General features: G+C 30.9%; 1 protein-coding gene across 5 annotated transcripts; it reads left to right on the top strand.

Moving 5' to 3' along the window:
• The first annotated feature begins 371 nt into the window (after positions 1-371).
• Positions 372-22,319, top strand: LOC134256064 (high affinity cGMP-specific 3',5'-cyclic phosphodiesterase 9A-like). 5 transcript variants are annotated; one of them, XM_062738658.1, is made up of 20 exons: positions 372-684; positions 2,676-2,746; positions 7,058-7,135; positions 7,839-7,882; positions 11,691-11,745; positions 11,978-11,995; positions 12,553-12,623; positions 13,885-13,993; positions 14,689-14,709; positions 14,977-14,997; positions 15,577-15,634; positions 16,858-16,932; positions 17,202-17,288; positions 17,407-17,594; positions 18,056-18,212; positions 18,352-18,468; positions 20,223-20,327; positions 20,717-20,845; positions 21,509-21,601; positions 21,810-22,319. In XM_062738658.1, exons 1-20 carry the CDS (start codon positions 616-618, stop codon positions 21,852-21,854), a joined length of 1,611 nt encoding a protein of 536 aa, XP_062594642.1. In that variant the 5' UTR covers positions 372-615; the 3' UTR covers positions 21,855-22,319. The 5 variants fall into 5 exon arrangements, with proteins under 5 accessions (XP_062594642.1, XP_062594643.1, XP_062594645.1 ...); XM_062738659.1 differs by lacking the exon at positions 18,352-18,468 and adding an exon at positions 18,921-19,034 and having other exon boundaries at positions 21,810-22,318; XM_062738661.1 differs by lacking the exon at positions 14,689-14,709 and having other exon boundaries at positions 21,810-22,318.
• The last annotated feature ends 657 nt before the right edge of the window (positions 22,320-22,976 follow it).

The following is a 22,976-nucleotide window of genomic DNA, read 5'->3' on the forward strand; positions in this document are numbered from 1 at the left end:
ATAATTGTCCAATATTTCAATGTATTGTTATTCACGGAGCAAAAGGTATATTCAATGACAAATTCCTCCATTTATTGGTGTACTCATAATTAATCACGAGTCGGAAATTTAAAAAAAAGCTGACAGGAATGAGCTTCATCAACAGAAAGTTAATGAACGTTTATAATAATTTGTAAACAACTCGTAAATGTTCGTAATTCATTTCATAGAAACGAATTGACTTGATATAAACTTTTAATCCCCGGATTGCAATTGGGGAAGTGCGTCACAGAAGCGAGAGGATTGCCTAGCAACAGTTGGCATCAGAGGCTGGGGACACCTGGTGGAAACTTCAGGTGAAACTTTGCTGGCAATCTATTGATTCATACTAGGTGTCTATAATAGCGATGTTTGAATACGTTGAGATAGATGATAATTAATGGACAACCACTGAAGTCAATCACATTTTCCGCATTGTTCTTTCAGGACTGGTAGAGCGAAAAGCGCTCAATGAGAGAACACTAAGTACATCTAAGAATACTGTTAGGAGAATGTAGTGAAAAATGTAATAGTTTATGATGTAAATATCTTGTGTGACGTGATCCTTTGATATTTAACAATTATCAAGACGCTGATATGGGGAACGCTTCGTCAATAGAACCAACTAAGACAGTTTTTTTGGACATTGATGGAAAGAAAGAAAAGGTAATGTATTTTTATTACTATTTAAATGTTAGGGGTTTTTTTTTGGTAACTTAACTGAGTTTTTTTAATGATAGGTTTCAAGTTAAAGATACGAAATTAATGTTTATATTAATTGTGACACCATCAGACTATTTTTATGAATACAGAAACTTGTATAATTTAAGAAGGAAGAAAAACATGAACAGATCTTTGATCTATAACAATTTAACAAAATTTTAAAACTATGATGTAAAGCAGTTGAATCATTAAAAGCTATTCTTTGTAATTTACAAATCATTTAATTAATAATTGTTTTTTTTCAAACTGGACGCGTAATCATTGAGTTGATTTTTTATCAGTACTTATGAATATATATTTATCGAGAAGAAGCGATGTTGAAATTCATAATTTTATGTATTATCTTAACTTGAGAAAAAGTAAACAAATAACAACATTCAAACGAAGAAAAGTAAACGTACACGATCAAGTGTTTGTTAAAATACAATTGTATTATCTTTGAAACATATCAGCTGTTTAAAAAAATTAAAATGAATTCCGGAGTGGAATAATCAATAGGTAAGATAAATAAAAAGGGTGTAAATTAGACCGTATATCTTCTAACGGGTAAATTCATTATTTCACCATTGAATTTCCTTTGTTAATCAATGCTAGAACAAACAACTTTCTGTGTTACTTATGTATAGAGAATGCCCTGGCAAAGCAAATTTTGAGGAAATGTGGAAATAAAATATTTAAGAATATATTTATCATCAAACTTCTCAAAAAATCATCGACTTAAAAACAATTACTTTCTGCAGAGCTGCATAAACATTATTGTTTTTAAAATGTCTTACGCATACGTCTTAAAAATGAGAGAAAGTCAAACATTTGCATTAAAAAGCAGTACCTTGACACAAGAATAAAGAGCAATGAACATACACCGTTCTCACCAGTAAATGAATTCAATTGATATCCAAAGATTTGAAGCTTACAACATCTTCACGCAGCTGTCCGCTAATTATTGTAAACTCAACTACAATATGTGCAGTTATGAACATAGAAACATTTCTTTCAATTTTAAGTCAATGAAGGTATACGAAGCAAAGTCTTTTATTTGAAAATGTTTTGAATTTGTTTATAATTCATTTCTTCCTAGTTCAGAAAAATATCAATACTGAGACACCCCTCCCCCCCCCCCCATTTTGGTGCAACTGTAAAGTTATTCCAAAATTACCCTATTCAGGTCCAAACAGTTAATTTTCGAAGGTGCAAAACAGGTATTATTCTATTATCTATAAACAGTTTGTATCTACTGAAGATTTACTTGGCGTATGAAGATGTATGATTTTGGTATTTAAATCATATTTAAAAACATATTTCTCTTCATTATTTGATGATCATTGTTTTGACCAGTAACCATAGAAACAGGAACGGACTATTGACTTTTAATACATTCCTGGAGCTCATTAGAAGCCATATTTAGATTACAGATAACTCAATCTTTCATGTCTTTATTGATGCGGAATAATCTCTATAAAGCTTAATGGAAATTTCAAACATTTTAGGATTTAATGATTATACACATACAAAGTCTTATGTTTTTTTTCTAATTAATAACGAGCCACCTGCGGAAATGCTGTTCACTGATCCAAAGGAACTGTGATAAATTGATTCTCATTGACCTTTATTGAGTTAGTTCTCACGAACCCAAAAGCATTTCTTGATTAAAGATTAAAAGAAACAAAACTTAAAAGTAAGGTTAACGATAAAAAAAATAGGCGAAACAAAATTTTTTATTTGAGTAAAAATAGTCCTCATAATGCGAAACTGGAAATAATTGTTAAATATATCATAAATTTTATTTAAAAATTCGTCCGTGTTTTTAATTTTTTTTCTTTTAATGATAGGGGATGATTAAGAGCTTACTTAAAAAAATATTTTCAAGCAAAATTTATACATAGTAGCAATTGAAGCCTTATGATAACACCAGAAATGGCCTTACTTTCTTGTAGATTATGTTCAGCAGGCATTGTGGATCGAGGGATATTCACGACTTGATTGCGCATGCGGCTGGAGTGAGTCGGTAAGATAACCATTTTTAGGTGTACCAATTCTTTCTTTCATACGGGTGTTCTATTTATGTGTCTACATATTTGTAAGGGTTAGGCTTATTATTAAAATTGTATTTTGAATTCGAAGAACTTGCTATTAATTTACTTATCATGCCTGCTGTTCACTTTCTAAAGACGAATTCTTCAAAATCACATTTCAGTGTATAATATCTTGAACATTCCTGTCCACCAAGGTGAGTTCGAGCCACCCTACATATACTTGATGCCAAAACTTCCTAAAATCCCTACAAACAAAGATAAATTGCAGGGTCCAGTAAATGCTCTACCAAGCCCTTTTACTCCTTACATCAAAATGACTTCTTCACAACCATTCCTCAAGATATATTAATAACTATACTTTTTTTTTTGTATAATCAACAACTGCTATAAAAATCAGGAACTCTCATATCTTGTGCTCGGTCATCTATCACCAAAATTTCTTCGAAAAAAAGTCGCTCTGATTCTACACAAAAGTACTCTAAAGTTAATATTACGTTCCTCATTGACATCATTTTATAGGCTTTGGAAATTAGGTCTTCCACAACTGTTGTAATTTCGTTGAGCACTAACTAGCACTAACTCTTTTATAGTCCGACCTTTTTTTTTTTTTTTTTTTTTTTTAGTTGTTATGAATCAGAATATATTCAGAAATTTCAAGAGAAGAAAAAAAACACATTTGCGCGGTCTTCAACAACACATTTAGATACATGTATTATAAAACACGCAACAAGTTGCTTGAGGTATAATGTTTTTGACCCGTCCGTCAGTCAGTCAGTCAGAGTGTCAGTCAGTCAGTCCTGTTTTTTTTTTTGTCAGCGCAACTCCTCATAAACCGCTGCACAGAATTGCATCAAGCTTTGCAGATATTTAGGACACAATGTGTAGATATGCATATTACCAGAAAAATTCCGATTTCTTTATTTTTTCCGGGAATTTCCGTACTTTTACACTTAGATTTTTGGCTATATCTTAAATATAGAGATGAACAGTTTGTCAGCGCAACTCCTCATAAATCGCTGCACACAATTTCGTCAAACTTTGCAGATATTTAGGAAACAATGTGTAGATGTGCATATTACCAGGAAATTCCGATTCCTTCATATTTTTGGGAATTTCCGCACTTTTACACTTAGATTTTTGGCTATATCTTGAATGTAGAGCTGGACAGTTTGTCAGCGCAACTCCTTATAAACCGCTGCACACAATTTCGTCAAACTTTGAAGATATTTAGGACACATTGTGTAGATGTGCATATTACCAGGGAATTCCGATTCCTTTATATTTTCTGGAATTTCCGCACATTTCAACTTAGATTTTGGTCATATCTTGAATATAGAGATGAACAGTTTGTCAGCGCAACTGTATTGTCTATGGATTTCTTTTAGAACGATCATTGTTTGTTGTTTTTATTTTTGGCTATACATTGAATTATATATAAACTTGTAATATAGAGATGGACAGTGTGTCAGCGCAACGTTTTACGAGGGTTGTCCCGTAAAATCGTGGACTTATAAACTGCTGCATATAATATGAATATACAAAATTTCAAATAGATATATGCATAAATAAACTTTGAAGGTAAAACAGCGTCGCGTTTCATGTTTGTTAAATGTAAAGTTTGATAAGCCCCACACATTGTGTAGTTTATAACCAGTTAAGGAACTAATGTGCAAGTTACGGACAGTATTCTCACGTATATTACTAACAAAGAATCTCATATCGACGGTCGACAGTGACAGCGGCTTTTGCTATTACAAATTCCGTATGTTTTGACTCGATCAAGAAAACTTCTAAGAAAACTTCCATTTCATTTATATTTTAAAGATTTATATTTTCATATTTTCTTTCTTCTGTATTCATTTAAAGTCTTTAAGGTGTCACATTTCAACTTAGATTTTGTGTCATGCCAAAAATTCTTGAAATTTTATAGAATTGATGAACTAATTTGAATAAGTTTGTAAAACTTTTATTAGATTTAATACGCTAATATAACTGTATTTTTTGTCTATGGAATAAAATCTTTATTTTTCATATATATTATCAAAAACATTATGATACACTTAAATATGATCATTTTGAAAATTTGTTTTTTACTTTTTGCTGCGATCAGGATCTCAATAAAACTCAAAAAAGATACCTTATTACTTAGAATTATATATGACTTTATATTTTCCTAAACTATGTTAATAGACATTATATTATCTGTTATGTTATTTTCATTTAAACATTAATAAAATCAATGAAAGTGAATCTTAGAAGATTATTCAAAAATGTCCTCAACACAGATGTTGTAAATAATTTTCCATTGAAATGGATAAAATGTAACATGAAGTTGCTTAAAGCATTACCAACCAAAAGGTAGATGTTAGATTCAGTGTGAAAATGACGACACTATTATGTAAATTTTTGTTAACACGTAAGAAATTAACACCTTAATGGAAACATTTGTTTGAAAACATACTGCTTACCAATATACTGTAGATCATAATGCACCTTTCTAGAGGCTGGATATTTTTATTACATAAAAATCTAGAAAGAAAACATGCATAAAGAATAATTATTTAACAGAAGATCAAAACCTATCATTAATTGTCTTTTCCGTGCATATAAAAAATTCAAAAATCGATGTACATGTAATTGACTGAAGTACTTTCGAAATCCTTATCGAACACGCAAAACACAAATTCTGGAAGAATGTCTCTTCAGTCAAACGGAAACGTAGCATAAAGTTACGGAAATGCTTAGAAAACAGACACAGTTGTATCTTTTTGCGTGCTTTTTAAACTCTATAATCACCATGCTATTTCGTTGGGAAAATGTCTATAAATGTTTTCTTTACCTGAATCTAGACTTGGGGCGATAGCTTGTGTCATTATCCAAAATCGGAATACATTTATGGAAATAACGAAACGTTTTTTTTTTAATTAGCGTTCTCCTTTGGCAAGAAACAAAAAAAAATTGAACTAAATTTGAGAAAACTTTTGTTCAATGTTCATCTTGTTGTATCCCTGGGCACTTTTCTCCAAAATTGATGAGGAATTACTATATTGATTATGTTGATAGTGAATTCTGTGATATCTAGATGATAATGAAGAATGGCTAATATTTAAATGAGGTGAATTGCTTCAGGTTTTATCGACGAACTATCCCGAGATAGATTGGCCCAATGCGATTATTTGATTTAACTTACATTGTCTTCAAATAAACAGAAAGAGTTGAGTTTCTTTCAGTTGATTTGATCTTGGAACAATTAATAATTAGTCAAAATTCTGGTAACTCTACACGAAATCAAGATCAAAATAATGATCTCCAATTTACGAAAATTAGGCATAAATCAGAAAGGGCGAACATTTCCCAGAGCAAGAAAAAAAATTCTGATAAGTTTTAAGGTTTTTTAAATAGGACTCTGGCTTTTAATTTGAGAGACTACAAAAAAAAACTCTCTAGTAAAGCTGTTGAAAATCCTATTGAAGACAACACTGCTGAATTTATAATCCGAAATTGTGACGTCAATAGAATTTTTGTCAGAAGGATAAGATACAAATGGATCTAATGAGAAGAATTTTGATGCATTGACTAATAGGTGTCACCATAGAAACAATACGTGTTCTACGGAACGAATGAAGATGTTAATATTTATTTGGAATGGTTTCCTATCACACGAACATTTGGGGTTTCATTTACGTCCTTTTTGAAATTGACCATTTACTTAAATATTTATTGTAATGTAAAGCGAACTGTCGTTTTCATAATGTTTTTCGTTCTGTTATTGTATTGCCATGACCACTGTGTCAGATAATGCTAATATTAGGATAGATTATCACCTTGCATTTGTTCAGTGTATATTGTGATAAATAGAGGATAATTCCTGAAGAAATAATGCCTCATGATTTCCCTGACCTCTGCAAATGGTTGTTCTGAAGAGTGGTAATAACATACAGCGATAACACAAGATGAACAAGAACAGAATTGTATGATTTGATTTTATTTTTCCTTTATATTTCCTTTATTAAATATATGAACGCTTTTCTATTCATGAACTTCGTTTAAAAATGTATTGCACTGAGAATCTTTGTTACCTATACATGTAGCCAGTTAAAAATGAATAAAATCCGCATCTCGCAAAAACTGGTCTTTATTCAGAAATTTCATCGTACGTTATATATAGAAGAAAACCCATCGTTTGATGAGATATGTTTACAATTAACATTATATTTACAGTTATCAAAGCAATAAGAATGAGTTCTTGTTAATGTTTGAGTGATTATTGCTTTTATCTTTAGATATGCTGAGATATCCCTGAGAGATTCTACTGGAGCCTTTGTTTCCCTGAATCCAACAATGCCAATAAACACTCAAAGGTAAGTTTACAATTCTCACGCTAATGATAAAAAAATCTTACGTTAATTAATCGGCTTTCTTGTAAACAAAGACGAATCTGACTGCAAGTAGTTTAATATCCGAAAGGATGTTTAATGTAGGAGCATTAAAAATCGTATAATATTGATCACATGTAAAGCTAAGTGTATTAAATAAAAAGGAAACCATAAACAAATTAAAAAAAATTATTAATTCAATGAGAACACAATCACATATGAAAAAAAAACAAAGTAGATTGATGCGGACTAAGTACATTGTTTTTGTTTTATGACAATTGGAAAATTTGAGGAAGAAAGCCAATCCAAGGAGACGATATATACCTTCAATGAAAGTGACGGGAATAACTACTGAAAAAAACCTAATTAGGGACAGACTACAAAATATATCAATTTACAGCAGTCTCGATATAGATTGTTTTTAAATAATGTCTTATAAAGTAACGGAATCAATATATAATTGATTTTCTTGTCAATAAGCATACCGTCATGCAGTTTGTTTAATTGATTTGAAAGGAAAAACTAAATTAATAAAGTGAAGTTTCTTGTCGAACAAATCCCTTTCTCCATTTAAATACATTTAAACAATCTCCCCCAAGAATCTTCAGATAAAAATAATTAGCTCTGACAAAATAAAACAAAAGGTTAAATTTTGTTTAAAAATTATACTTATTGCCTCTCTTTTTAGTTCTCCATATAAAGTAACTTCCAAAGAACCATCGCCAACGACAGGTAACGTATGAAGTTTATGCATAGATTATAGAATCTTAGTGGAATATTTGTGTTTTTAAAGATATTGCTTTTTCATTAACAAACTACCAAGAAGTCCCTTAAGTATATATGTTTTTAAAAAGAAAATCATCCTTAAACCAGAAGTCTCTGTCGAGAATGAAGCTCTACTGGTTTGAACTTATAGCAAAGGAAAAGAAAAGTACTTAAGCAGCTGGGATTTGAAATTTTACAACAGCAATTAATAGAATAATGATCGTTGATAAAGTCTCTTTATGTTCTTAGTGTAGTCTACTTGTGTGCCAAGTTATATTGAAATCAGACCAAAACTGTAGGAGGAGTAGCATTTTGAAACAATTTTACAGTCATTTCTATTTTTAGTAATCATAGCAACACTGTTCATCAAAATTAAAATTAAAATTCGATACACAGAATTATGTATCTTAGTGTATTCTACTCGTGTGCCAAGTTATACTGAAATCAGACCAAAACTGTAGGAGGAATAGCATTTTGAAACAATTTTACAGATATTTCTATTTTTAGTAACCACGGCAACACCGTTCATCGAAATCAAAAACCAATACACAGAATTATGTATCTTAGTGTATTCTACTTGTGTGCCAAGTTATACTGAAATCAGACCAAAACTGTAGGAGGAGTAGCATTTTGAAAGAATTTCACAAAAATTTCTATTTTTAGTAACCACGGCAACACCGTTCATCGAAATCAAAAACCGATATACAGATTTATGTATCTTAGTGTAGTCTACTTGTGTGCCAAGTTATACTGAAATCAGACCAAAACTGTAGGAGGAGTAGCATTTTGAAAGAATTTCACAGAAATTTCTATTTTTAGTAACCACGGCAACACCGTTCATCGAAATCAAAAACCAATACACAGAATTATGTATCTTAGTGTATTCTACTTGTGTGCCAAGTTATACTGAAATCAGACCAAAACTGTAGGTGGAGTAGCATTTTGAAACAATTTTACAGATATTTCTATTTTTAGTAACCACGGCAACACCGTTCATCGAAATCAAAAACCGATATACAGATTTATGTATCGTAGTGTAGTCTACTTGTGTGCCAAGTTATACTGAAATCAGACCAAAACTGTAGGAGGAGTAGCATTTTGAAAGAATTTCACAGAAATTTCTATTTTTAGTAACCACGGCAACACCGTTCATCGAAATCAAAAACCGATACACAGAATTATGTATCTTAGTGTAGTGTACTTGTGTGCCAAGTTATACTGAAATCAGACCAAAACTGTAGGAGGAGTAGCATTTTGAAAGAATTTCACAGAAATTTCTATTTTTAGTAACCACGGCAACACCGTTCATTGAAATCAAAAACTGATACACAGAATTATGTATCTTAGTGTAGTCTACTTGTGTGCCAAGTTATATTGAAATTAGACCAAAACTGTAGGAGGAGTAGCATTTTGAAAAATTGTTTACAGACAGACGGACAGACAGACAGACAGACGGACGGACGCCGGACGCATTACTATCGCATAAGCTCTTCTGGTCTCTGACCAGTAGAGCTAAAAATTAAACCAGAAGCTATCAAAACATAGAAAAGGTTAAAAATAAATTTATAATTCTAATTCGAATGTTTCATATGCAATATCCTAAATAACATCACAAAGAAATGTTCGAAGTTTATATGGATTTTTATGTGAATTCAAAAATCGATGACACACATAAAATAATGGTGCATTCTGGTGAACAGATTTATTTTTAATGTTTAATAGCCATTTTTATATAAACAATAAAATCTATCAATTGGACACTATTTTTATCCGAGACATTTTATTTCTGCTATACAAAATGGAAGTACCAGTACTGATGAAAATATATGAGAAACAAGGCCTGCATCTATAGGGTAATAAAGCTAATTAGTTCTATTCTAGAAGGCTTGACTTCCTGATAAAGTGCATCGTCATTATTCTATTCGATGCTGTAGCCTCAAGGTATTCCTATTCTGTAATCTAAAATTTCTGTTTTTTATTTTTTTTTTTTGGAAAACAATGCATCATCAGTTACTTACATGTATAACTGATGTCAAATGACTCCTGTCACCGATCTGGTCTAAACTCAATTACAGCCTATTATGGCGGAATATAAAGCATGTTCTTTAACAAAAGACAGAAATATCATGAAATAGCGAAAGAGGGATAGTCCAACACTATAACATTACTTTGTACACAAACTTCCTAGAGCAATGATCATAAAAGTATCAATTACTTTCTTAGAAGTGGTTATTTAGAGGGAACCTAATCTTACGTCCAAAAATATTCGATGTCTATATCTCGCGTTTAAGTTTTATTATGGCAATTTGTTTAATCAGAGAAGAAAATTATGAATTTCAGTGGAACAAAGATATGTGTTTTAAAGCTGAACACGATTCGTAAAAAGAATTTGTTCGCCATATTTGTTCGAGCACTTGCTATATCTGCATGTCCCTATAAAAAGAGCCGATCACTTAGTCACTGTTCAGTATAATGAATTGTCACCGGTGTACGTAGACGTATGCTATACAATACTCAGTAGCGACAAAAAAGTAAACTTCTTGCAATGACGAAAAGTAAGATACCAAAGATACTTACAACAGTTGCACAGGTCAATGCAGTGTAAGAACAAATACAAAAATATTCTTAACTACAATAAAATGTTTTTAAAAAAGGTAATGCAAGATAACCAGCACGAACACGGGTCGCCATTCCACGCAGATAACCGTGACAATGGAGCGGTCAGGTATAACGAATACAAAGAGTATACCCTAGTGCCCATATCAACAATAGGCAATAACATCGAAAATGGTGTATGCCTATTTACAAGTCGTGTTCAGCTTTAATTTAAAAAGGAAAATTTATTTTAAAAAATGCGTTATCCTGAAAAAAAGCAAGTAGCTTTTGTGGATGATGCCTTGAGTTGTTACTTTACCTGCCCGTAATCTTGTATGTTTTCTGATGCATAACCTAGTTAGAGGGGATTAAAATTAAGAACATTTGTAATCACATAATATTGAAAAGATACCTTCATGATTTTAGACAATGCTTACCTTATACAGGAGTAATAAAAATAATTCTTCGAAAGCTTTTTTTTTTATCTGTTTGTACAAACAAATGAGCAAAATACTATTTCAGTCCGAAAATCTCCAATTTTAATATTGCGAAATAGCAAGATTAAAAAAACAAATTAAAAGCTTTGGGTTCTTGTAAATAACCATAAAACATTAATTACTAGTATATTGAATATTGTATAATTTTAAAAGCTTTCATTTAAGTATCTTTTTAAATAATGTTTTGCTTTTCAAACCAAAACACTTGGCTTTATTCAATGTAAAAGATGGACCATATCAGCAATAACAAGTTGATTTTACACTAGTATTCAACATTTAATTCCTTCCTACAAACCAGAACTATGGCGTACTTTTATTTGGACATGTAGGTTTAACTTCATATTAAGTTCTTTAAAATTTAACTCAAAAATACGATTCATGCCTAAATAATGGCAAAACACATATTCTAGATATTCATGATATCTGAGTCAAATTTTTCTACTCTCTATTTATGAACAATTCTAAGCTTAAGTATTATTACTTTATACCCTGTGTCAAATGGCTTCGTGAAATAAATATCCAAGACATGTCGTGTATACCTGTACGTCCACGTGTCGTGCAGACAGTATTTAACGCTGCATGCAGACATTATGAGAGAACCTAAAGTAAATGGCCAGGGTTTCCTACGTCTTAAGTAATTATTCTATGATTCACATTACTGAATTTACCTGTATTTCTTGCAGGAGATGGAGAAGTTTTTACTCAAGTACTGTCACAAGTAGCATCCCAGTTCAACAAGTAAGACGTGTTTCTTAGCAGTTTTTGTCCCTCGAGTGAGTGGAGGGATTCAAATGTTAAAAATGATTATTTTAAATTAAAAAGCCCTCTAATGACAATTTAGATTTTATTTTAAATTTGTGTCAAGAATCACCATCATAGCTTTGGACACAACACCTGAGGATTGATAAGTACATCACATATATATTGTGTCATGTATAGTTTTAAACTCAAACCCTTTTCTCACTCACAGTCAATTATCAAAAGAAGGGTGAGTTATATACAATCTACAGGGATTTCCTGATTTTAGAAAAAAAGCATTTCTGAATGATTGAAATATCAATGTTGAAGCAAAGTTGACATAGTTACTTGTTCTTCGTAAGCTTGAATTTAACTGGAAACAAATTATGACCTTCTACAATGAAATCATGCGAAATCCCGAGTATGCATGCCACTTGTTGACTTTGAATTCCTTTTTTAAATATCACCTCGTGTACTCCTTGCATTTCAACTTGCTCTCCCGAATACCAAAAACTGTTCCGTTACGTTACGAGTTAAGTTACAAAAGTGTATTAATGATTCTGTTTATCACAACAGACACATACGTTTCCAAGTGATTCCCTCTTTTTAATTTTATTCTTTTTTTTTGCAAAAGGTCTCTCTTTTATGTGCTTTAAGTTCTTGATTTGATGCCTTTTAATGAAACAGAATCCAAATATTTTTTTGAAAATGTCAAAATACTTAAATTTTCTTTAAGGAAAAGATGCAGTTTTTTCTATCTTTTGATATAGTTTCTTAACTTTAACATTCATTTTATTTCCTGTTCAGGGTTTTCAAAGTTGAAGAAATGAAGACAGACATAGCAACACGTTTGAGTGCATTAGAAAGAAAAATGGAATGTAAGTTCAAAATTTAGGCATACTAAGTTAAAGAATAATTTTATTTACAGAAAACAAAGTAAAGTTATACTCTAATACATGCTCATTGTTAAGGATAGGTAGATTTGCCTTAACTGGAGTTATCCATTTATCATGAATGATACGAAAGAATAGGTGGACTTAACGCCCTATTTTGGATCTTTTTGCGACTCCTCTACCAAGCTGTAAATGAAGTGAATCCATCATATATTACGAGCAATGGAAGGAGCTACATATACTTGGTTATATTAGGTGGAACATTTGTGCAAAAACAATGCCATGTTGTCATGTATCAAAATTGAAGCAACGATACATGGTATCGTCTTCCGGAATTCGACATGTACCCGGAGTAGTTTTTCATGTCACACAATCAATATTTATAGGAGGCGGGACTATCAATAGGCGTCATTGTTGACATCTCTCTCTCTATCCCTCTCTCTCTCCATAAATTCGAATACGTGTTAAGTATATTACAGCAATGTCATTATTTTAAAAATGTGATGACACGCAAAATTAAAACAATATTTATTTTGCCAAATTCTGAAAACGGCAACAAAACACGCTCAAAGACATAATTTAGATCGAGGTCAGGTTTAAGAATACAATGTAACTGTTTTCACGAGTACACTCGCAGATGGACATCACGTGATGAATTGTAATATTAAACAGGTCAATCGCAGACATAACAATGGAAGCTAGAAGTTTCTTTCGAACATATTTTTTGTTGGATTAAGTGTGAGCACACGTTTGTCGGCTCTTCTCCTTTTAATATAACATTATTTTGTTCAATATACAACTACAGTTTTCTAAAGAACAGCCGACAAACATGTGCTGACTATGTATATTCAGACGATGAAAATCGCGTGACCCTGATTATCTATTGATATTCAAGAAATCTTCAGGCACCATGCCTTCGATATCTATTTAGTTTACCTCTTAAAAAGCGTTTAAAATTCACATCCGTACCATGAATACACGGTTAAGATATCGAGAGTTTATATGGAAAAAAATAAACATTTTGTGAAACTTAAATTTACAGCATTTTTTCTGGCCAGTTAAGTCCACCCATTCTTTAATGTTGGACTTAAAAAACAAAATACGAACAACAAATAATAATAATAATGGACATTCTAATTTGGAACATATTGTGTACGTAAACCGTTTTATTGCATCTCGTACACATGCTGGCATTTATAAAACCTTTATAATAAATGTAAAATTAAAATTTAATTTTCTGTTACAGTGGAAGGCTTGAAAGCTGTTGAAATTGAAAAATGTAAAAGAGATATCTCAGATATTAAAGATCAGATTTGGAATGCCCAAAAGAAATTTGTTGATTTTAACCGATTGAGGTAAGTGTATTTAAATTAAATATATTTTTAGGGATCCCAAATTATGTCTCTATTTCCACTATAAGGCTAATTACGCTAACACAACCACCAATTAACGATTTCAAGATGTTCGTTCCAATTTTTTCTTTATATATGTATGCTGAATTTTCATACATAATGTAAGAAGAGTTGTTTTACATTAATTAGTTCAAAGCATTGTTTGCAAAGCAATGATTTTTTAAGATATTAGATACAGCTTCCATATAATTGAGTTCAGTGAAAGGTTATAAGACGTAAATTATACAATAATTGAACATGAAATTGACGAAAGAATCGAAATATTTGTCCTCAAGAAAAGGAAAATTTGTCTGATGAACCTGACCTTAATTTGAGATTTGGATACTTGGAGAAACTTTTCTTTTTGTTTAAAGTTAGAAGCCATTTTCATCATCAAATAATGAAATCGTTAGCTGTGTAATACTGAATGACAAAATGTGAAACCATTATTAAGGTTCATAGCCAGGTCAAAGTACTTATGGAGTCTTTATAAATATCAAATAAAATTATAAAATACATTCTTTTCTTATTCAAAAGACATTTTACATCCTATGACATTGAAACAACAAACATCCCAGACTAGTATTAGATTTAGTAGAATTTAGTAGAATTATTATTTAGCATACAACTTGTTTCCAAAAAATGTTTTATATCAATAGTGATGATACCAGTACAGTCAGGTAAAGTATAATACAAACTTCCAATATATAAACACTATCAAATAGCATCTTTCAAATTCAAACCTATCACACTCCTTCATTTATTTCTTAAACACAACAATTCCATTTATGCATACAACTGAAGGTATATAGTAGTGCTTGCTAACTAAAATTCTTCAGTATCCATCTAGTAAGTATTTTTGCCAAATATCTCTTAGTTTAGATGTAAAAGAATGGTTTGACCCTTGTCATCAAAACATGTCTCCAAATATTTCTTTATATCAATAGCGATGAGGCCCACCCCGTCAGGTAAAGTATCCTAGATGCATTAAAATCTAACGAAGTCCAAAACCCAACCCTTTAATTTTCCACTAAAACTTACATTTCGGTTTTACTGCAAAATGTTCTTTTTGCTACACCTTATTTGAAACTTCTCTTTAGTATTATCTCTTTCCTTTCTTAGTCTTTGATTAATTTTATATTTTCAAAAGAAATTTTATAATATTGTATATGTGTGAAGAATAAAGGTAAATGTGCTAATTTTGATTTTTAAAACAATGTTAGAATGTTATTTACATTAACCTTTGTATAAGAAATACTAACCAGCATTTTATGTGATTATATTGAAAACTGTCTTGTTTTTTTATTATGTTTACCATTTATTTGTTTTTATAGTACACCACTCATGACTTTCCTGGAGCAAATTTTACACTCTCACCCTACTAATTTGTTTAACATGTAAAATATATAGCTTGCTGCGAATATTCTTGTCTTTGTTTAGTTGTTTTGTAGATTATTAGTATTTTTCTCATTTCTTCACCCTCAAAGCATGTACTCATCCTCGGACATAGCTGTATTTTTCGGTAACTCAGTTGATCATTTTTATAGTTCGTTGAGTGACGAGAGGAAGATAAGTTTAAAAAGAGATGTTCCTTCGTATCCAAAGGTAAAGAGTTTTCATCATATCATTTGATGTTACACTGCCCAACCACTCCTTGTTGTAAATCACAAGCATGAAACTGAGTTACAGAATAAATTTAAAAATTAACTGACACTTTTAAGGGATTTTTATTTCTACTGACACTTTTGGGGGGAGGGGTTGTGATTTCGGAATTTTTTTTTTATTCATTCTGTTTGCTTGTGATTTTGATGTATTTATATCACCACACATATCATTTAGGGAATGAATATATCATGGAAAAATTACTTATTAAGACAATTCTAGATACAAACTTTACCAGTTATTTATTTAACCCATCATTTTGTGTCGTATTGTACCTTCCAAATTAGCAGAAAAAAAATCTTAAAAGTTATTTGTTAATTGTTCTTTGAAAAATATCACATCAAGTTCAAATGTTAATTTTAAAACAATACAAATCGTATTTTCCTGCATGCAAGTACCTGCTACAAGGATCGTTTTTGTATCATTGTTTGTTGTGCAGTGAGAAACAAGGACAAAAAGAAACATTCGCATATGCTTTACATCTTTAATTAAAAAAGGGAGACGGTGAAAACTTTGCCCATGGTATCAATGTAGTGGTAATTTAATGTTAAACAAATTGATTTGGTAATTGTTTGATCCTTTTGTAGCAGGGACACTCATATAATGAACAGAAAACAAACCTTATCAACTTACCGCAAGGTAAAACGCTCTACATACACACAGACAATAATCAAGCTACAACGTTTTATGAGTGAAACATTCATTTAAAGAATCATATGGAATGTTGAGAATCCCACAGGGATTTTACCTTTTTTTCATGTTTTATCTCCAAAACAAATTTACTAAGCTTAAAGTTTAAGTGACATATGGTTACTGTACCAAAGTGCAAGCAGAATTGTGAATGCAGAACTCAAAAGTCTGTTTTACTCGCGAAAGTGTTTGTAACTTACCCAAATTTTTAATATATTAAACATGAAATCCCTTTCTATCATATTTACTAGAATGATTTAATATTGATAAGTTTTATTCAATGAAGCGAAGTGGACCTCGAACTAATCCATATGATTCTTTTTATATGGTATGATGGAAGTGGATTACAAATATGTATTATCTGTACTGATAAACGTGTAGTTTAATATTAATACTATATCTTTAAAATTTTGAACCAAATTAATTTAATCATATATATAATGTATGCTTTTACTAATAACTTAAATATTTTACAGTATACACTTTCGCAAGAAACAATAGAGTACCTGAAGCAACCTACATTTGATATTTGGCACTGGGAACCAAACGAGGTATAAATAATAATGTACATTAACGAATACCAAGTCATACCTATTGTATTTGTCTGATCATAATTTGCTTCGAAAACAACTTACTTGTTTCTTGATGCTTCAGTTACATGAACAAGGTAAAATTCCAGAATTTTTTTTTCATTTGTGTATTACACAAATAACTAAGGAGACATTGGTAAAGTTTTGTTTATATCTAATAGTACATGTATATGATTTTATCTCAATTTTCAGTTTATAAAACATTTAAACAAATCCAATTTTCCTTGCAGATGCTAAGTTTGCTTGAACACATGTTTCATGAGCTGGGACTTGTTGCCGAGTTCAACATAAATCCAATTACACTGAAACGATTTTTTGTAAGTTCTTCCAAAAAAGCTAAGGAAAATAAGATTGTTTTTATGAAGCTCGCTGGAAGCTATTTTTAAATGTGTGATTTGTCTCGACTGTATGCATTAATCTAATTCCTTTATACAGTTGTGCGTACAAGAAAACTATAGAAATAACCCATTTCACAACTTCCGCCATTGCTTCTGCGTCACTCAGATGATGTATGGAATGATACACCTGTGTCATTTGTGGGAGGTCATGACCCGCGAGGATCTCGGAATTCTGATGACTGCATGCGTTTGTCACGATTTGGACCATCCTGGATACAATAACACGTAGGAATTTACAGAAATACCTACGTGAAATTTTAATTCATATTCATTCCTGTTATGCAAAATGAAATGTACTGTTTCTGCATACAGAGTTTAAAATCTTGAGCCGTATATTTATAATTTTAAAAAAGTTTGCTTGTCCTCTCCCGGCCTTGATAAAAAATTATGCATTTAAACGGAAAGGAGAAAATTTATGGTAAAAAAATTTTCGATTAGAGGGTTCGATTAGAGAGAAAAAATTGGAATGACTGATAAATATTTCTGGAGGTTAAAAAAAGGTTAAAGTCGGGCGTTTTTTAAATCAGCTGGTCGGTTGAGGGTAAAGAAACAAATTTGTAAAAAAAAAAAAAAAAAAAAAAAAAAAAAAAAAAAAAAAAGACCTTGAGAATGAGAAGAAAAGAGGAACATTTAACGAAGACCAGTCTCACATTAGTATTTTTAAAAGACAATTGTTTCAATTTCAGGTATCAGATAAATGCCAGGACTGAACTGGCCATCAGATACAATGACATATCACCATTAGAAAACCACCACTGTGCGGTTGCATTTAAAATCTTGTCAAATCCAGAGTGCAATATTTTTGCAAATGTTGATAAAGATACATTCAAAAGGATCCGTGCTGTAAGTGGTTAATTTTATATTCAGAAATATTTCATTTTTAAACCAAATAAATAAATTTTATTCAGATTAATAATAATTTGATTGAACTATCCCATATATGTGAATTTAACACCGTTAGTATTCATTTATTTTTGATAAGGGCATAACTATGTTGATTCTTGCCACGGATATGGCACGTCACGGAGAAATAATGGATAATTTTAAAATGAAACTCGAACCCGAATTTGACTACAAGAACAAGGATAGCCTTGATACGGTATTAAATAGAGGGCAGCAGTGTCTGTAATTTTGGAGTTCTGAATGTAGTTGATCTGTTGTTTTCTTTTCGATTTTGTGTTTGCTTATCTGATAATGATATTAGAGAAAACATTAAATTGACTTTCTTTAGAATTTATTTTTGTTTTATGGTTTGTCTTTTCTCTTCTCACGTGTACTTAAAAATAAAGGGAGTAAATAATAATAAATGATCATTCGTCTGAAATTAGGGGTGTTCTTACCGTCTATAGCGGGGGAAACAAAAGTGTTTTAACGGTGCCAACATCCAAACTGACATAAATAAATGTCGTCAGTGTTTGTTATTTGGATGAGATCGTGTAAATTTGTTGTCGTAATTTATAGAAAATGGCATACCTCCAATAAAAATGATAAATTGTGTTTACACCCTCCATTGCTTTTTCAGAGATTTATAATTTGTATTGTGTATGACAGGGAATGTTGCAGCTTATTCTAGCCACAGATATGGCAAGACACAAAGAAATCCTGGACTCCCTTTCGAACAATATTAAAAAATTTGAATGGGAAAACAAATCCCACTTGGATTCGGTAATATGATGTTATCAATTTCATCACGTCCGGCCATATACCTTTTTCCTTTTAAATTATTTTATCCTTTTTACTTATAACCTGCCAATCTTTTCTTTCAAAGCTGTTTGAACTTCCGTTTACCACATTTTACACCATATCAATTGCAGATGGGTAAATTTATTTCTTTTAATTAACTTTCATTCATTCATATTTCATGATTTGTACTATCACATTAAACATTCTTTCAAATTATCTTTCCGGTCATTTTTTGCTTGCATGAAATGTAGCATGGTGTAGTTTTCTTTCTTGTATGATCAATGCATGTAAATTACAATAACTGTAGAAGAATATGATCATCAAGTAAATAGAGTTATTATAATTTAACAGTGTTCTATAGTGTTTTGTAATATTTTGTCAAACAGTGTCTTAAGGTAGTCCGATCCTCAGGTTTATAAAATTAGCAGTTAAGTAATCAAAAATACTCATAAAAGTATCTCTGAATTCACAAAGTTATGTAAATTTATCCACAGTGTTTCTTTGAAGTTAAAGATTAAAGTTAATCATTTTATATAGGGAAAATTGTCACATCTCCAATATTTTTGCAGAAAAAACGAATTAGAACATCAGCAATGCATTTTCTAATTGCAAATTGATCAACAAATATATTTTAGGTTAAAAAACAATAGGTATCCAGGCTTTTAGAGAAATTGTCATGAATTTTATACTTATTTGGTATTTTTTGTCTTCTTTTTCCGTCATATATTCTATAATACATAGTGTAAAAGGCTTTTATTATCATTGCAAGACACCACACATTACTTCTCATTTCATATCATGCTAATAAGCATTGGTATCTAAGGCTGGATTCAAGAAAATCTAAATTTCTCTAAAACTGTATTAATTTTTTCTCCTTTGGTAGGGTACAAATGTCAACTTTTATTAGATCTATAATAAGACTTCCAAAGACCTTGAATCTTACAAAGATGAATACAATGAAAATTGTTGCATGAAAAAATTTCAATTTCAAGCCTCATTTTGATGCATTTCAAATTAATTATAAATTTTTGGAGTTATCCTTCCTGGCTGAGGATAGGATATCCTTAAAATACCGGGAACATATAAATAAAATATCAACTGCTTTTATTATTAAAACTGACTCTCGTTCTACTGACAGACATTTGACGAATATACCTTATGCATTTGTAGTTAAAGATGGTGCTCATAAAGTGTTGTGACATCTCCAATGAAGTACGACCTATGGAGGTCTCTGAACCATGGGTAGATTGTCTTCTTGAGGAATACTTTAATCAGGTAATTAAAAAAGTTCTCGTAATTTTCATACAAACAGATTAATCCAGCCCATTTACCTTGATATCGGTTGGATTCTAATTAAAGCCTGTAAAAGTTGTATTGATTTGTTGTATAGGCAAATCATACAAGAAATTAAGGCAATTTTATTAGCAGCTGTAATGACTCGTCAGGAGATAATATGTTGCTTTTAGTGTGAAAATAATCAGTGTTCTTTCTTCATAAAAATTATTTTATTTTCATGATGAGTTAGAATTAGTGACTAACAAACCTTGAGATCGATTTTTTGCATAGCAAAATTTTCTTTAAAAAGTTGTTTTCCAGATAGAACACGTGGATATACATATATATGGTATTAAATTATCATCTCTTCTATATCATTATAATTTCAGTCTGATCGAGAGAAAATGGAGGGCTTACCCGTTGCACCATTTATGGACAGGGACAAGGTCACAAAACCAACAGCGCAGATCGGATTCATTAAATTTGTCCTCATTCCGATGTTTGAAACAGTGGCAAAGGTAAATAGAAGCCTGGTAGATATTGTGACAATATTCTGAAAATTATTTTGTAAAAAAGATTAGAAATTTATTAAACCCTAACAGAAATGGCGTTGTGTAATTTGCAGAGTTTGTTCACTTGAAAGTTATTTGTGTCCACTTTTTCAGCATGTTATATTTTCCAGAATATATTCCCAGAAAAACAAATTTATTTTTCCCAATGGCCTATATACATGTAATAGAAGAAAGAAAATGAAATAATTAATGTTTAAACAGAGCACTGGTCAAAGTTTCGTGAGCATGTTATAAAAGGGAGATAAATGAAATAAATCCTATATAAGTAATATATTTAGAAGATCATTATAAAATTGCCCACTCATTATTTTCTTCATGTACCTTGAATTTCATTTTGCTCTGCTCCTATTTTGTATTGTTTTATGGACCTTTGATCTTGAGTAATGTTTATTATCTCCATATGTTTTATTCGACAAAATTGAAAAAAAAACCACACACATTTACAACTCTATTGAAAGGTAAAACTCGAAATTTCTTACGTTTGCTCTACTCGTTTGCTTTATACTAAATTAGTATTAATACACGTGTAATGTTAAAGTCTAATTGATGTAGAAATAAAGGTTTAAAAATATAGTCTGTTTACCAATTTGAAAATTGTCTTTTTTCCAGCTTTTCCCTGTTATTGACAGCACTATGGTAGAACCATTGAGGATAGCACGTGACCGCTATGAGGACATGAAAGAGAAAAACTCCATGCCACCGGTTTGCGTTTGACTACCCATCTTACTTTATTTTATTCAGCTATATCATTACCAAGCGATACAAGATTGTTCTATAAAACTGTTGTCTATTTTTCTTCATTGTCTTCATTTATTGTCTTCATTTCGTTTAAATTGTTTTGTCAATTTATAATTTAAATGAAGTTTACGATAGCTTACAGTCTCCAGAAATATATTGTTTATCTTTGCAGCCCCCATCTCAAAACAATAAAAAGAAGACGGTTACAGAGAAATGAATGGCGTAAAGTGTACCTGGATTAACACTGTCAATCCTCATACAAGCACCCTTTACCTTCAGAAGAGTTCCTGTTGGGTTCTTCAATGTAGATACCATTCACTACTGTAGATTATTTCTATCGCCTCATTGATAGGTTAAAGGTTGACATCAAATACTGAAGCCAGAAGATTTCTTTGATACATGAAACTTTAATGGTTTATAAATATTTAGGCGCCAAAATTAAGATAATAATATTTTATCCAGACAAACTGCAAGTGTATCCGATGTTTTAAATTTCCTGTGATGTATGACTAAAACGTTCATAATTTAGTATTTTCATATTTGTGTGATATTTAATTCACTATAAAATTAATTATTATACTACAAATAGCTAACCCTTTGTTGTAATCATTTGTTGTGTAAAAGGAATAGAATTTAAACTCTTGATACAAATAAGATTTTTTAACGCTTCGTTTTTAAAATTAAAATGAGTTAGAATATATAAATGTTTCATTTGCGTTGATTCCTCATCTAACAGTTTAAAAGTTTTATATCAGCTTGAAATATACTTATGAACTCTTGTTTTGAACCTGTTTTCTTCAACAATGTGTCAAAGGGAGTGGACACAAGTTTCAATCACATCAGTAGTCCTCTCCCAAAGGATAAGGATTAAAATTGTTACACAGAACCAGATTATTATGAATAATTAGCTATATTTAAGTCTACAACACTAATAAGATGTAAACATAAAAACAGATAAAATAGTGCATATTATGTATTTGAAGCTTTATCAGTTGTGTTTAGTTTACCTTACATTTGCCCTATTAGATCATCCGTCCAACTACAGATTCACTGCTACTACTTAATTACTGTATACAGGAAAATATTCGCCCCCGTTTTATTTTCGGGCCTTTCGCCCTATCCTCATTTGGGCGAATTTAAAACTGGGCGAATTCAAAGAATACAGTATTATTTCTTAAACAAAACGATGACTGGGCGAATTTAAAACTGGCTAAAATTGTTTGTAAGTGTGAAAGGGAGAAAATAACACGGGGCGAAAATAACCCAGTATACAGTAACTGTTTCTAAAGAAAATTTTAAAGATAATGTTTTATTTGAACATTTACAGTTTTGGTTTTCT

The sequence above is a fragment of the Saccostrea cucullata genome, unplaced genomic scaffold, assembly GCF_032062105.1.
Source record: "Saccostrea cucullata isolate Sc308-1 unplaced genomic scaffold, CSIRO_AGI_Scuc_v1 ctg141, whole genome shotgun sequence".
NCBI lineage: Eukaryota > Metazoa > Mollusca > Bivalvia > Ostreida > Ostreidae > Saccostrea > Saccostrea cuccullata.